Consider the following 12,684-nt stretch of genomic DNA (forward strand, 5'->3'; position numbering starts at 1 on the left):
CCCCTGCCCTTGGCAATTCTTAATGTCTGCTAATAGGATGCATCCTTAGTTATTTAAAATCTCCCTATAGGGGTCCAAACTCTTGATTTCAGCTCAGGTCATGATATCAGAGTCCTGAGATGGAGCCCTGAGTCAGACTCTGCACTCAGCGGGGAGCCGGCTTGAGATTCTCTCCCCCTTCCAGTCACACGCACAGGTGCACTGTCTCTCTAAAATAAATAAGATATTTAAAATCTCCCTAAAATCGCCAATGTCTCAATAACTGTGTTTATTACCCCTTTTACAAGTATTTATTGAACAGTATTACTCATAAATTAATTGATTTAGCATATTTAGTAGGTTTCAATATATTTCATTGCCTTCCCTGAAAAATAGATGCCATTCTACAAGGGAACATTCCACAGGTCCACAGTTTCTCATTCTCAATTCCCTAATCCAGAAAGCTCTGAGGATAGAGTTTTTCCATAAATCATTTGAGAGTAAATGTGATCTGACTTGGACTCATTTGGCCACAAAACCTGACCTGAACTAGTGAGAGGCTATTTATAGTCATTATTTATTCACTTAGTATGAACAATCAAACATTTCACTGAAGAGGCATTTTTTGATTATAAAATTCTGACCTGGACCCTGCTTAGGGTATTATTTAATATATAGTGTATGCATGTGTACCACACGGCCTTCCTAAAACTCAAAAAATGCTCAGGAGTTCCAAAGCACCTCCAGCCCCCACAGAGCCTCAAATAAGAGTTTGTGGATTTATAGCATATATTTTGCCTAATCTCTCTCTATAGAGAGAGATAAATAGATACATATCTATCTATATCTCTGTATCATTAAATGAAATGGAAACAATGCTATTTCTGTTCACAAAACTAATGGAATCAAATACCTGGGTTCTCATAATGTAGAAACAGAAACAGGAGCTTTTCTAGCAGGGAATATGCTTTAATCTCAATGTTGTAGGTGAGCCAGCAAAATATCGTCCCCACTCCTACCTTCCATGAACTCAGGAATAATGGGTGAGAGCAGAGATATACTGTCTTCACAAAAAGACAGCCAGATCAGTAAGACTTGACAGTGACCTGCTTAAGTATCTTAACTTCTATAAAGGAAGAATGTGTCAGTGGGAAGGTGGGGGCCTTGGTGACAGAAAAAGGTGAGACAGAAAAAGGTGAGTCAAATGTAGGCAGGTGTCCATCCAAGCCCTATTGAGGAAAGAAACGAGAGTAGGTCATAAAGGCAGCAGATTTCCAGTATTCCAGCCCACTGTAGAAATGAATGCATTGGTAAATTTTAGACTGATGCCCTTAACATTAAATTTTGCAACCAGCTTCCCTTGTTCTGACCCCATGCTTGCTAAGCAATCTTTTGATTATAATTATCTTCCCTGGGCATAGAGAAAGAGAAGGTCTTGTAAGAGGCCTTCTGACAGTTGCATTGTTAATTATTAAACTGGCTTTCTGATTTTATATATCAATCTCAGGAGCTGACCTAAAGAAATGCATTCTTACCAAATAAGTTTCTGAGCATTTAGGTCTAAGGGTCTGTAAATGCCTGAAAGCTATGCCTTTCATGGAGGTCTCCTCATGGTAGCCTCTGTATTGCTGTCCAACTTCCCAGTCTGAAGGCTCAGCACTGAGTTTCTTGCAAACAATAATCCTGGTATGGTAATGCAAATATAATGCTATTTAAATGAATCCTACAATATTCAGTACATACATACATACATACATAAAGAACACCAGCTAAAGTCCCAATGCTTTGTCAAAAGGCTCTTGCCTTTTATAATTTCCCTTGAAATAAAGATTTGGACGTGAGCTCTATTTCTTGTGTTAAGATGGAAAGACAATGATTGTGAATCTGTTTCAAGTGGAAAAGCCCTTGAGTGGGAGATGCAAACTTTGAGAGGGCTGTTCTGTTTGTTCGCTCCAAATACATTTTTTATGGATAGAAGGTCATTTCTTACAGGATAGAAATGCAGATGTAAAATTTAAAACTGAAATCTGTGTGTCGGAGAAGTGGAATCTGATTGCTTCTCTTAGCTCTGTTGACTGTTGGGGTCCAGGGAGACCACGTAGTGTAGGGAAAGCGGCTTTTTCTCTTGAAGTCCAGCAAGAAAAAGGGCTATAGATCTCTCAGTAAGAAAGGAGAAAATCCCATTTTGGGTAGAATACAATACGTGACAAGTAAATCAACTATTTTGCACGTTGACAACTGAACCTAGAGCCTAGAACATGTTGTTCTGAGTTAACAGTTTTAGTGAAATGCCTATTTTTAAAAGAATGATAATATACAGTATACCACCCTCATACTCACTGAATTTACATTGTCAAGGTACATAATTCTGATAATCTATGTGTCATTTCTAGAAATAAACTCATTTCTTGGAAGTATTTGGGAAAGAACCCCATTGTTTTCTGTGACACTTGCAGAGTTAGTCTCATATGCATGTCAATTTGAAGTTTGGCACCTTTCTTAGAGAAATTATTCTTTATGTCTATAGGAAAAATCTGAATTTCCAAAGGAAATAGAGGGTCACATCAGATCTTTTCACAGTGCACAGCTCTAGGTAGGCCTGTTAACACTATGTGCCTGGCTGGCGGCTGAAGCCAGAGAACTTGGTTCTCTGGTTCTAGTCAAATTGCCTGTCGAGGTTCAAAGTGCATAACCCGTGCCAGGCAATGCACTGGGCATCAGAGAGTTAAAGATAATAAGACAAGATCTTTATCCTGCCAGAGACTATAGACAAAGCTTTGGTGCATGGATAGGAGACAGACCTAGGAGTCGGGCACCTAGACTTGATCAGAACTGCTCACCTGTTGCCTTGAAAAAATACCTGAGCCCTAATGCCTTACCTCCAGTGGGGGCATGATCTTTGGACATTTTCTGGGCCCTCCGTCCTGTGCACATAGAAACCTGCTTGGCAAAAAAGCATTTCTCTGGGTCAGCTCCCGAGGTTGAGATATAGAAACCAGAAAGCCAATTTAATAATGAGCTCATCTCTATTACAGGAGATTAAACAAATCTTAGTGTTTTGATTTGGAAAATGTGATCATTGATTATTATGAAGGTTTAGATGTTACATCCACCTGTCATGCCTCTGAGGCCAGGTTACTCTTTCTACACCAGTTTTTCTCATGACACTCTTGCTCATAAATCTCCATGCTTTCAGGAAGGTTAGAGTTCAACACTTTTGCATTAGCCTTCTGATCCGTTACCAAAGGATCCAACTTCATCTTCTAATTACCCATCAACAGGAACTGTCTACAATTGGCGATTTGCTTGAAAATTCATCCTGACTCAGGTAACTCTGTGGTTTTGCTCCTGCATTTCTTTCCCCCGGTAAGTTCCCATGGAATGGATTTTCATGCCATTTTATCCTCTTATCCAAGATACACATCTGGTTATGCTGCCCCCTCCACCCGATCCCCTCTTTGAACTCCAGAGCTGAAATGTCAGTAAAGGAGCCACGGGCCATATGTGGCTATTGAACACTTGAAATGTGGCGAATCCCAGTGAAGATGGGCTACAAATGTAGCATACACAGCCTGGGTGGCTCAGTCGGTGAAGTGACCAACTCTTAGTTTGAACTCAGGTCATGATCTTGAGGTCGTGGGATAAGCCCCGTGTCTGGCTCTGTGTTCAGCAGGAGTCTGCTTATCTCTCGCCCTCTGCTCGCATGCTCGCACGCACACGCCCTCTCTCTCTTTCAATAAATAAATAAATAAAACCTTTTTTAAAATAGAAAAATGTGGCTACCAGAAAATGTAAAATTAAATGTAGAGCTTTCATTGTATTTCTGTCAGATAGTGCTGGTCTAGAGCCCTGACTTCCGACCCATGTGTCTGGCACTCAGCCACGCCTGCCTAAAGGTCCTTTGTCACTTTCCACACGTGGAGGTCCAATCTCCCCAGCCAGAGTGAGTGCCTTGGGGACAGGCTCAGAGTCTTAGGCTGGTCGCATTCCATGCTGCACACTCACTCAGTGCATAGTACCCTCAATCTTTTAAGAACAGTTGAGTGTATGAATCACATCTCACGTCTTGAAGACAAATGACAGAAATCCTCTAAAAAGCTCAGGTGTCCCCTGAGCACACCTAATGTGGAGAAACTTATTTAGCTGTACAGGTATATTCCTACTCAAAAGATTTGAAGAGAGTTGTAAACATTTGCCCTTTGGGGAAGGAGTTTTCTTGATTGCCTGTTTTGTCTTGTGTTCACAAGGATGCTTTATGCGTGGACCATAAGGACTTACTAGTTTTCATGTTACACTTTGTTGCTTTGTATGGTATTTTTTCAGATCTTCAGAATTTTGTGGCTCTGGTGACATTGAAAAAAAAATTTGTAGCACGATTCTAGGAAGGACAATACATCGACGCCACCCACCGGAGAGGTGCCACACTTAACACTTTACTATGCTGTATTTCATTCTAGCCTTGAGCCAGGAGGAATCCCTGTAGCTGGGATGAGTCCCATTTTGAACAATAGGAAGAACGAAAGAATTTGAAGTTTGTACGAGTGCATGGAAATAGTGCGTAGAAAGCTGAGGAAGGGGTCACTATTTTTCATATACATCATCAGAAGGATTTTTATACAGAAAATAGTGGATCCATCAGTCATCCTTTGTGAAATTCTATGGGGATCAGTCATGGTCAACACAGCAAGAGGGATTTGTTTTAGCTACAAAGGAAACATTTGCTGATAGGACAGGCTATAAAATGGTAGGGTAAGTCTTTAAATCTTAAGCTGAATTCCATCAGCTTCAGTGGTCTGCGCTGACCGAGGTGTAGACTTGTTTTAGTAAAGTGGTACTGTTTACAAGATATATCAAAGTCCTTCCCACATCAGAGAGTCTGGAATTTTTCTTAGTGACTCAGTTTTACTTAAGTATGGCTATTTTAAGAAAAAAAATTATTTCAGAGTTGATCACAGAATCATTTAAGCACAAGGAATTCTTTAAGAGGACCATCTTACTAAAATGTTACCTTTAATGGCTTTAGAAAAATCCCTGGAGTACAGAAAATGTCATTGGAACCTCTATTCATGTTTACTCTTTAAAAGCATTTTTTACAAGGACATCAAGATTGCAGGTGAATTCTTCCAGTTAACGTAACAGATATGTTAAGTCGGTAAAGTTCCCGTAGGTTTGTCACTGTTTATGGAGTTGGGAACAAAGAAACCGGATACCCTGCCAGCCACAAAAGAGGTAAACAAAATGACAAACTCCCCTTGCTCTCAGCACTTTTCATCTCTGAATTGCTATGTCCAGAAAAAGAGAACAATCCAGAGAGTTGCTTTTAGCATTTACAACTCAATGCAAAACTGTAGAGGTGAGCACCTTTCCAAATTGACTTACTTTTTTCTCAAAAGTGGCTGTGGGTGAAAAATCATTAAACAACCATTTTTGCTTCGCACATGGCAAACAGGTTTTTTTTAAGCCGATGTTTGCAAAGGTTATTTTATTCAGCTGTGGTTTCTGCAGAACTTTAAAATGTGATAAAAAGGGAAGGACTGTTTGTTTGGATGCATGGGGTATTATATACATATTTTGCTTTTCTTAGCCGTTCCTTTCACTTAAAAAGAAAAAAAACCCAGGAATTTTGTGGGTGGAGTTGCAAGGAAAGGGAAAAGAAAGTTAGGAGGAAGTATTTGAAATGATAGACTTTGCAAAGCAATCAACTCCTATCTCAAAGGGTTTCACGAACAAAGGCTACTGATCGGGCTTTGTGGGAAGTGAATCTGAGTGGCAGGGAAACCAAATGACTTTCCCAAGGTCATTGGCCACAGTGGCCAGCCAGAGTAGCCAAAATCTTTGGGCCATCTATTTGAACAAGTTTTTGCTCTCCAAGAATAGAAATTTACCCACCCTAGCCTAATAATGACGAGGAAAACTGATTTATACATAGTTGACGGTGGAATAGTTAATGTTATCTTTTGCAATCAGGATACTGAAAGACTGACAAGGTCATATGGTTAAAAACTGAAAAATAAAGAAAAACAGAAAAATAAAGCCTAAGAAAGCCCTATACCCTACACTCAATGTGAAGACCTTCTATAGGAAATGTACAAATAATAGCTAAAAAAAATTTTCCACTCATAATTACGAGCAATACCGAAATTCTCAGGAAGAAATCCAAACTTAAGACATTTAAAATGCATCTTAGGTAAGCTTTGTGGCATAAATAGGAAGAAAATTGCAGCGTGATCTTGCTAATACTAATTAACAGCTATAAGCAAGGGAATGTGGAGAGAGAAGAAAGGAATTGTAATGAATGCATTGAGATATATTGAAAATCAGAGCTTTAGGAAACTGTTCATGAGAAATTAATGCTGACATGAAGATAATTTATCTAGAACTAGATGTTCTAGATATTTCAAGTTCCTTCAAGAAGAACTGAAGAAGTGCTCAAGAGAAGGACTAGTGAGTGTGGTGGGTCCCAGACAAGAACTGGCTTCAGGTACAGAAGGTAGACAGGTGTTCAGAGCGATCTTTGCACAACATGCAAGTGAAGGCAAAGGTTTATAGGGTGTAGAAGGTTACTTCCAATACTTTCTTGGGTACCGCTGATGTTACTGCAAAGATCATGCTCTATGACGTGATAGTGTAAACTTTTCCTTGGAGTTGCTGTTTTTCCAGTCTGTCTTTAGAGAAATTAGATTTGGAAGCCTATTAACTCCTCCATCAAATGACCAATTTTTTTGATTCAGAAACTATCTCCCTCCTCCTACAAAAGGGTAAAAAGACTCTGCTGAAGGTAAATTAATCCATAAAGTATCTATTTATAGTATTACCACCTCTTCAATTACATTCTGATTTAGTAGAAACTCTTTAAATGAAAGCAAGGTGAAAGTGGGAATTTTGGGAGAGGTATATTTCTCAGAAAGTAGTCCGATGGAGTTTGCTTAAAAATCATTGCAATGTAGCAATGCAATTTGGGACACACTGAGTCACAAATTCTCAGATTCAGGAGCAAGATTCTTGATGGAAATTTAAATAATGTGGAGGGTATGTGTGAAGGGGAAGAGAGAGAAATTAATTTAATTCCATTTGCTGATGTGACTGTAGCACAACTATTTTTAGGTATAATCCAAACAGTGCATATCTGCTTCATTTTGATTAGTAGCAAATTGGCAGGGATTCAGAAGAATTAGTATTTCTCAGCGCAATATGCCAGAAACGTACAAAATAAAACTGAATTATCTGTGCCAATGTGCTTAATTTGAATTACTGCTAAGGTTTTTTTGTGCTTTTCCTTCAAAAGGACTAATGGGTCCAACTTTGTTAAAAAAAATTCTTTTAAAGCTTTTCACATATGGCAGCAAAACTTAATAATTTTCCTTTAGACCCTTGCTTCGAAGCTTTTGCTAAAAACTTAAATGATAATATCATCCTGATACTTTGGGTGCAGAATTTCCGTCTGGCAGTTTTACATATTGCCAGAGGAAGTTAGCATGTTCAAAATGCAAAATTTAAAAGAAGCTAGGAAAATGTGCTTCACAAGGAAAGGCTTCACAATAGCCACTTAGAAGTTATTAACAATTCCCCCAAAAATAAGTTATTAATAATTCCAGTTCCAAAGAAAGCATGGACCGAAAAAATAAACTCCATTGGCAAAGTTTTATCTAGGCAAGTTCACCAAGGGATTCAGCTATATGCTATCCCAATTACATATTTCTGCGCTGGAGGGAGCATTTATAGATGCTGGAATATCTTGTTATGCCTAGAGAACTTTGCACAATCTCAACATCATTTCCAATGTAGTGAATCAATGAATCTCGATCACATTGAAGGTCAGTGTTTTAATTTTAAGGTTTATGCCTTTGGAATTTGTTGCACACAAACCTATGGAATAAGGTCGATTTTCTGCATATTCACTGCTGTCCTCTGTCACTTCTGGTGTGTATTATTTCACCAGATTAAACAGGATTGACAGTTCTCTCCTCCCATTGCCATAGCTGTTGGGATTGACAGCCCAGTTTCCTGCATTTCTGCTATAAATCAATGTCCGTCTTCTTCAAAAATAATAAAAAGTAGTTATCACGGATAGTTGGAAAACACCAACCTGGTCTGTTTCGGAATCCTTATAATCCTCAGAGTACTCAAGAGATCCTAGAAAAATCTTTTTCTATTTCCTACAAATACATACAAACTGGTCCCAAGATTATAGTCATTTCTTGCAATTCACTAAAGAGTTTCGACCAAGTAGTTAAATTATATATATATTCGTTTATTAAAGTTTAAAGGAGTGTCATGATTTTAAGACCTGAGGTTTGATGGGCCTGGAAAATGGGGCTGGGAAAATGTCTTTTTATTTAGACACAAGGACTTACCTAAACAATAACGAGGAAGGATTACCTTGAGTGTTCTTCAGATGAAACTGTAGGTGTTGTCTATTAATTTTCTACTATAAACTGAAATAAAGATGAACAAAACCCCTAACAAAATGCATCTTACATACTCCTGGGGTAAGGGAGGAGAGAAGTGGGCTCTATTTCTTGGGGAACGAGTGAGATTTCATCCTGAGATTGATTTTATTTTCTCTGAACTAAGTTTCTTTCAGTATTTTTCTTTGTATTTTTAAGTAAGTTTTGCCATCCTCCCCCTCCTTCCTCTCTCTCTCTCTCCCCCTCCCTCCCTCTCTTTCTTTTCCCTGGAGAAGGGGGTTAAACTCATAGCAGCTTTTGTTCACACAACCTTCTGTTGGTCTCTAAAACATCTATATCATGATAACCTTTCTCAGAAGACTGTCTCCTGATCTTTAGAATATTCCATTGCAAAAGAAAAAAAAAAGGGATAATCAATCTTGGCTTTCCTTAGAGAATAGTTTCTTCATGCTAAAGCTCAGTCGGAGTCAAAACTTTATAATCCTCACTTTGGTTTCTTTACGATCACGAAATATAAAGCTTGCTTAAAAATAAAAGGATAAGGACTTAAAACTTATTCTGGAGAATGCAGAATTAATACCAGGATGGAACTTCACTATCCTTTCTTTAGAAACCAATTTTATGAAAAATATCCTATCCATTTGGATGTCACAGTGTTGCTGGGGAGTTAAAATTTTTCACATTTGCTTTTACCTGTGACCTGCCCACCCCCAAATTCTGGAAAAAGTCTATGTAATTATGTAAGAGAAAAAAAAGTGTTGACTTAAAAAGCTGTTTTTAAACATTTTTGTTTAAGCATAAAAGCACTTTTCATTCTAAACGGCCACTGGAGACATCTGCACACAATGATCATCATCTGCAGGCTGTGATTTTCTACTGGAAAACAAAAACAAGCTATGGAAGCCACTTACCTCTTTCCAGGCAGGCAACTCATTAATTCAAGGAATTAAGTTTTTTCCCCCTGCGTTTCTGTGCAAAGTTGCAGTTGATTTACCTGGCTCTATGGCTTTTTTTTTTTTTTTAAAGAGACACAATCCCACAGGCTACTTCTTAAGTGCAGTAGATGGGATCTTGAAAACATCTGTAAGTAGTCTAGAATACCTTGAATCTGGCTGTGAAAATTTAGGGCAAGTCTGCAGCTCTCAGTAGGTACATGCCTTATTTGGTCGAGGCATTTTGCTATGTTACTGAGTCATGAAAAGCTATTAAAAGAGCTCTATGGGAAACCCAGCCTATATTTTGAACAAAACAAACTGTCTTCTCCATTATCACTGACCCCTTACAGACACACGGTACATAATCTTGATTGTGCTTCATTGGTATTTATTGCACATGGACCAATCCCTCACACAGTAGTTAGGTGCACCAGAGTATAAATACTTGGTAAAACACACAGAGGAAATACCATTTACACACAGGTGCTAAATTTTACCAGCAGTCACGTGGGCACTTGGACATAAAAAAATAATAAAAATCCTTAAGATAATTATATTTGTAATATGGATAGTTACAGTACCATGATAAGAGTATAAAAATGTATTTTTCCAATAAATCATTAGCTCAATAACATAATAGACAACAGAACTAGAGTTTCAGGTTTATTTTAGTTTTGTAAGATCTGCCCCCTGCCCCAGTTAAAAAATATTTAATTTCTTTTTGTGCAAGTAGTATCGTGTGGACTTTACAATTCATAACACTGTGCAAAAATGGTATTTGGAACCACCCCTTGTTTTGTGTTTTGTTTTTTACCCATGTGTGCAGTAATCTGAACTGTTTCCTCTTGTTTGTTTTTTTTTTCTGTCCTGTCTTCAATGGACAGAGTCACATGTCACAGAGGCTCAGCGCCTGGTCCTCCCAACTAATATTGATACATAAATAAGCTGTTTAATATAAACAAGTCTTTCTATCTTGCTGTGCAATGTGCACAGTGTGAGGTAGAAACCCCTCAGCCTGACCACCGAGGCGCGCGGGGACAGCAGGTTTGCCCTACAAAAAGAAAGCAAGGTGAGGCTTGTTCCAAGAATAGCTTAAAATTTCTTGAAACGTGCTTTTCGCATCCATCCTTTCCCTTTGCTTTAAGAACAGGAGAAACCATTACTCAGGAAGTAAAATGAAATTTCTCTGGAAAGCAAAGGGAGCACGTCCTGACAACTGTCATTCCCCCTTTTCTCTCCAGTTGACTGCTCCTGTTCCCTGCAATGGGATGGAAGCCAAGTTGATAGACTTTTAGGCTTCTCCCTTCCACGACCCAGTCCTCGAAGCAAGTGTCAAAAACCACCTGGAGGGAAAAAGGAAAAAAAAAAAAAAGACAACCCCCCAAACTGAAGATGCATCACACGCACACACCAAAGAAGGCCGAAGCAGACACAGAAAAAAGAACCCAAGACAAATCTGCAAGCCACTCTCCCACCCCTCCTCAAACTTTCCTTTCTGTGCAACGGTCCGTGGCTTTTGTGTTTGCCTTGGATGAATCAGACGCGGTTTGCGGACTTCGAGTTCACCTGCTCTGGGTCTTGAGTAAACACAGATCTCTTTCTCGCCCCCGCCCCCCCGCCCCCGCCCCCGCCCCCGCCCCCGCCCCCGCCCCGGGGAAGCCGTCAGGGGCGCCTGGGCGTTCTTGCTCCCGGGGCGCGGGGAGCCGGCAGTGCGCGCCCGGCCCTACACCTTGGATTCCGAGGCGCCCGCCGGGCGGCCCGGCTCGTCCAGGCTCGAGTCGCTGTCCGCCGCCGCCCCGCCGTTGCAGCCGGCCCAAGGCTCTAGCAGGCGCGCGGGCGGCGCGGCCCCGACGTCGTCGTCTTCGTCGTCGTCGTCCGACGCAGCCCCGGGCGACGGCGGCGGCCGGGCCCGCGTCAGGCAGCCCGAGGCGCGCGGCCGGTCGCCGGCGGCCTCGTGGCTCCCGCCGGCGGCCCTGCGCGCGCAGCAGAGCAGGCGCTGGAAGGCCTTGCGGAAGTCGGGGCTGCGGCAGTAGATGATGGGGTTGAAGGCTGAGTTGGCGTAGCCCAGCCAGTTGAAGAAGACGAAGAGGCGGTCTGGCACCAGGTCGCGGTGGAAGGCCTTGACCACGTTGGCCAGGAAGAAGGGCAGCCAGCAGAGCGTGAACACGCCCATGATGATGCCCAGCGTCTTGAGCGCCTTCTGCTCGCGCAGGGCCACGAGGCGCGAGGGCCGCCGCTTGCTGACGCGCCCGTTGGCCAGCGGGGTGGCGGCGGCGGGGCGCGGGGAGAGGGGCGCGGGCGCGGGCGCGGGCGCGGGCGCTGGCGACGGGGGCCGCGCCGGGCCGCTGAGGAAGCGGCGCTCGCAGCTGTCGATCTTCTTCACCTGCTTCTGGGCCTCGCGGAACACCCGCAGGTACACGAAGGCCATGATGCACAGGGGCACGTAGAAGGAGACGACGGACGAGGCGATGGCGTAGGCCCGGTTGGTGACGAAATCGCAGCACTTGGGGTCGTTGTAGCAGCGGCGCGCCTCGTCGCCCTCGGCCCGCCACCAGTGCATGAGAATGGGCAGGAAGGACACCAGGGCCGAGATGGCCCACACGGTGCACACGAGGGCCCGCGCCCGCGCGCGGGTCAGCAGGCTCTGGTAGCGGAAGGGCGACGTGATGGCGAGGTAGCGGTCCAGGGCGATGACACACAGGGTCTCGATGCTGGCCGTCACGCACAGCACGTCCACCGAGGTCCAGAGCTCGCAGAAGAAGGAGCCGTACTCCCAGCGGCCCCGCATGACGATGGTGGCCCCGAACGGCACCACCAGCAGCCCCATGACGAGGTCGGCGCTGGCCAGGGACATGATGAAGAGGTTGGTGAGCGTCTGCAGCCGCGGCGTCTTGGCGATGGCTACGATCACCAGCACGTTGCCCGCCACGATGAGCAGCACGATGAGCGCCATCAGCAGGCCTATGCCCGCCGTCCACTGCTGCGACAGCGGCGCGGGGCCCTCGCTGGTTGGGGTCAGCGGCGAGGCGGACGGCGACGCGGGCACCAGCAGCCGCGCCGCCGTGGCCGCGCCGTCGGGGAGCGGCGCGGCCGACGACAGGTTGCAGGGCTCGGAGGCGCCCAGGGCGAGCGCCCCCGCGCCCATGCCGAGCTGCGGAGGCCGGGGGCGGGGGGTGTGGCGGGGTTAGGCCGTGGTTGGGGAACACCCCAGGGGCCCGGGCGGCGGGGCGCGCGGAGGGAGGTCGCGGCCAGGTCAGGGCAGCCGCTGCGCGGGGCCGGAGGCATGGGCTCCGGGCGCCTTCCCCGCCGGAGCCGTGCGCTGTCGCCGCCGCCGCCGCCGCCGCTGCTGCTGGAGCCGCTGC

The 12,684-nt window shown here is 43.8% G+C and overlaps 1 protein-coding gene across 1 annotated transcript; it reads right to left on the reverse strand.

Annotated features, from left to right (window-relative positions):
- Positions 1-11,045: 11,045 nt before the first annotated feature.
- ADRB1 (adrenoceptor beta 1) lies at positions 11,046-12,482 on the reverse strand. The gene has a single exon (XM_028121817.2). The coding sequence runs from the start codon at positions 12,465-12,467 to the stop codon at positions 11,046-11,048; it is 1,422 nt and encodes a 473-aa protein (XP_027977618.2). The 5' UTR covers positions 12,468-12,482.
- Positions 12,483-12,684: the final 202 nt, after the last annotated feature.

This window comes from Eumetopias jubatus, unplaced genomic scaffold, assembly GCF_037043125.1.
Source record: "Eumetopias jubatus isolate StellerSeaLion01/CBP00866 unplaced genomic scaffold, mEumJub1_p1.0 scaffold_17, whole genome shotgun sequence".
NCBI classification, from domain to species: domain Eukaryota; kingdom Metazoa; phylum Chordata; class Mammalia; order Carnivora; family Otariidae; genus Eumetopias; species Eumetopias jubatus.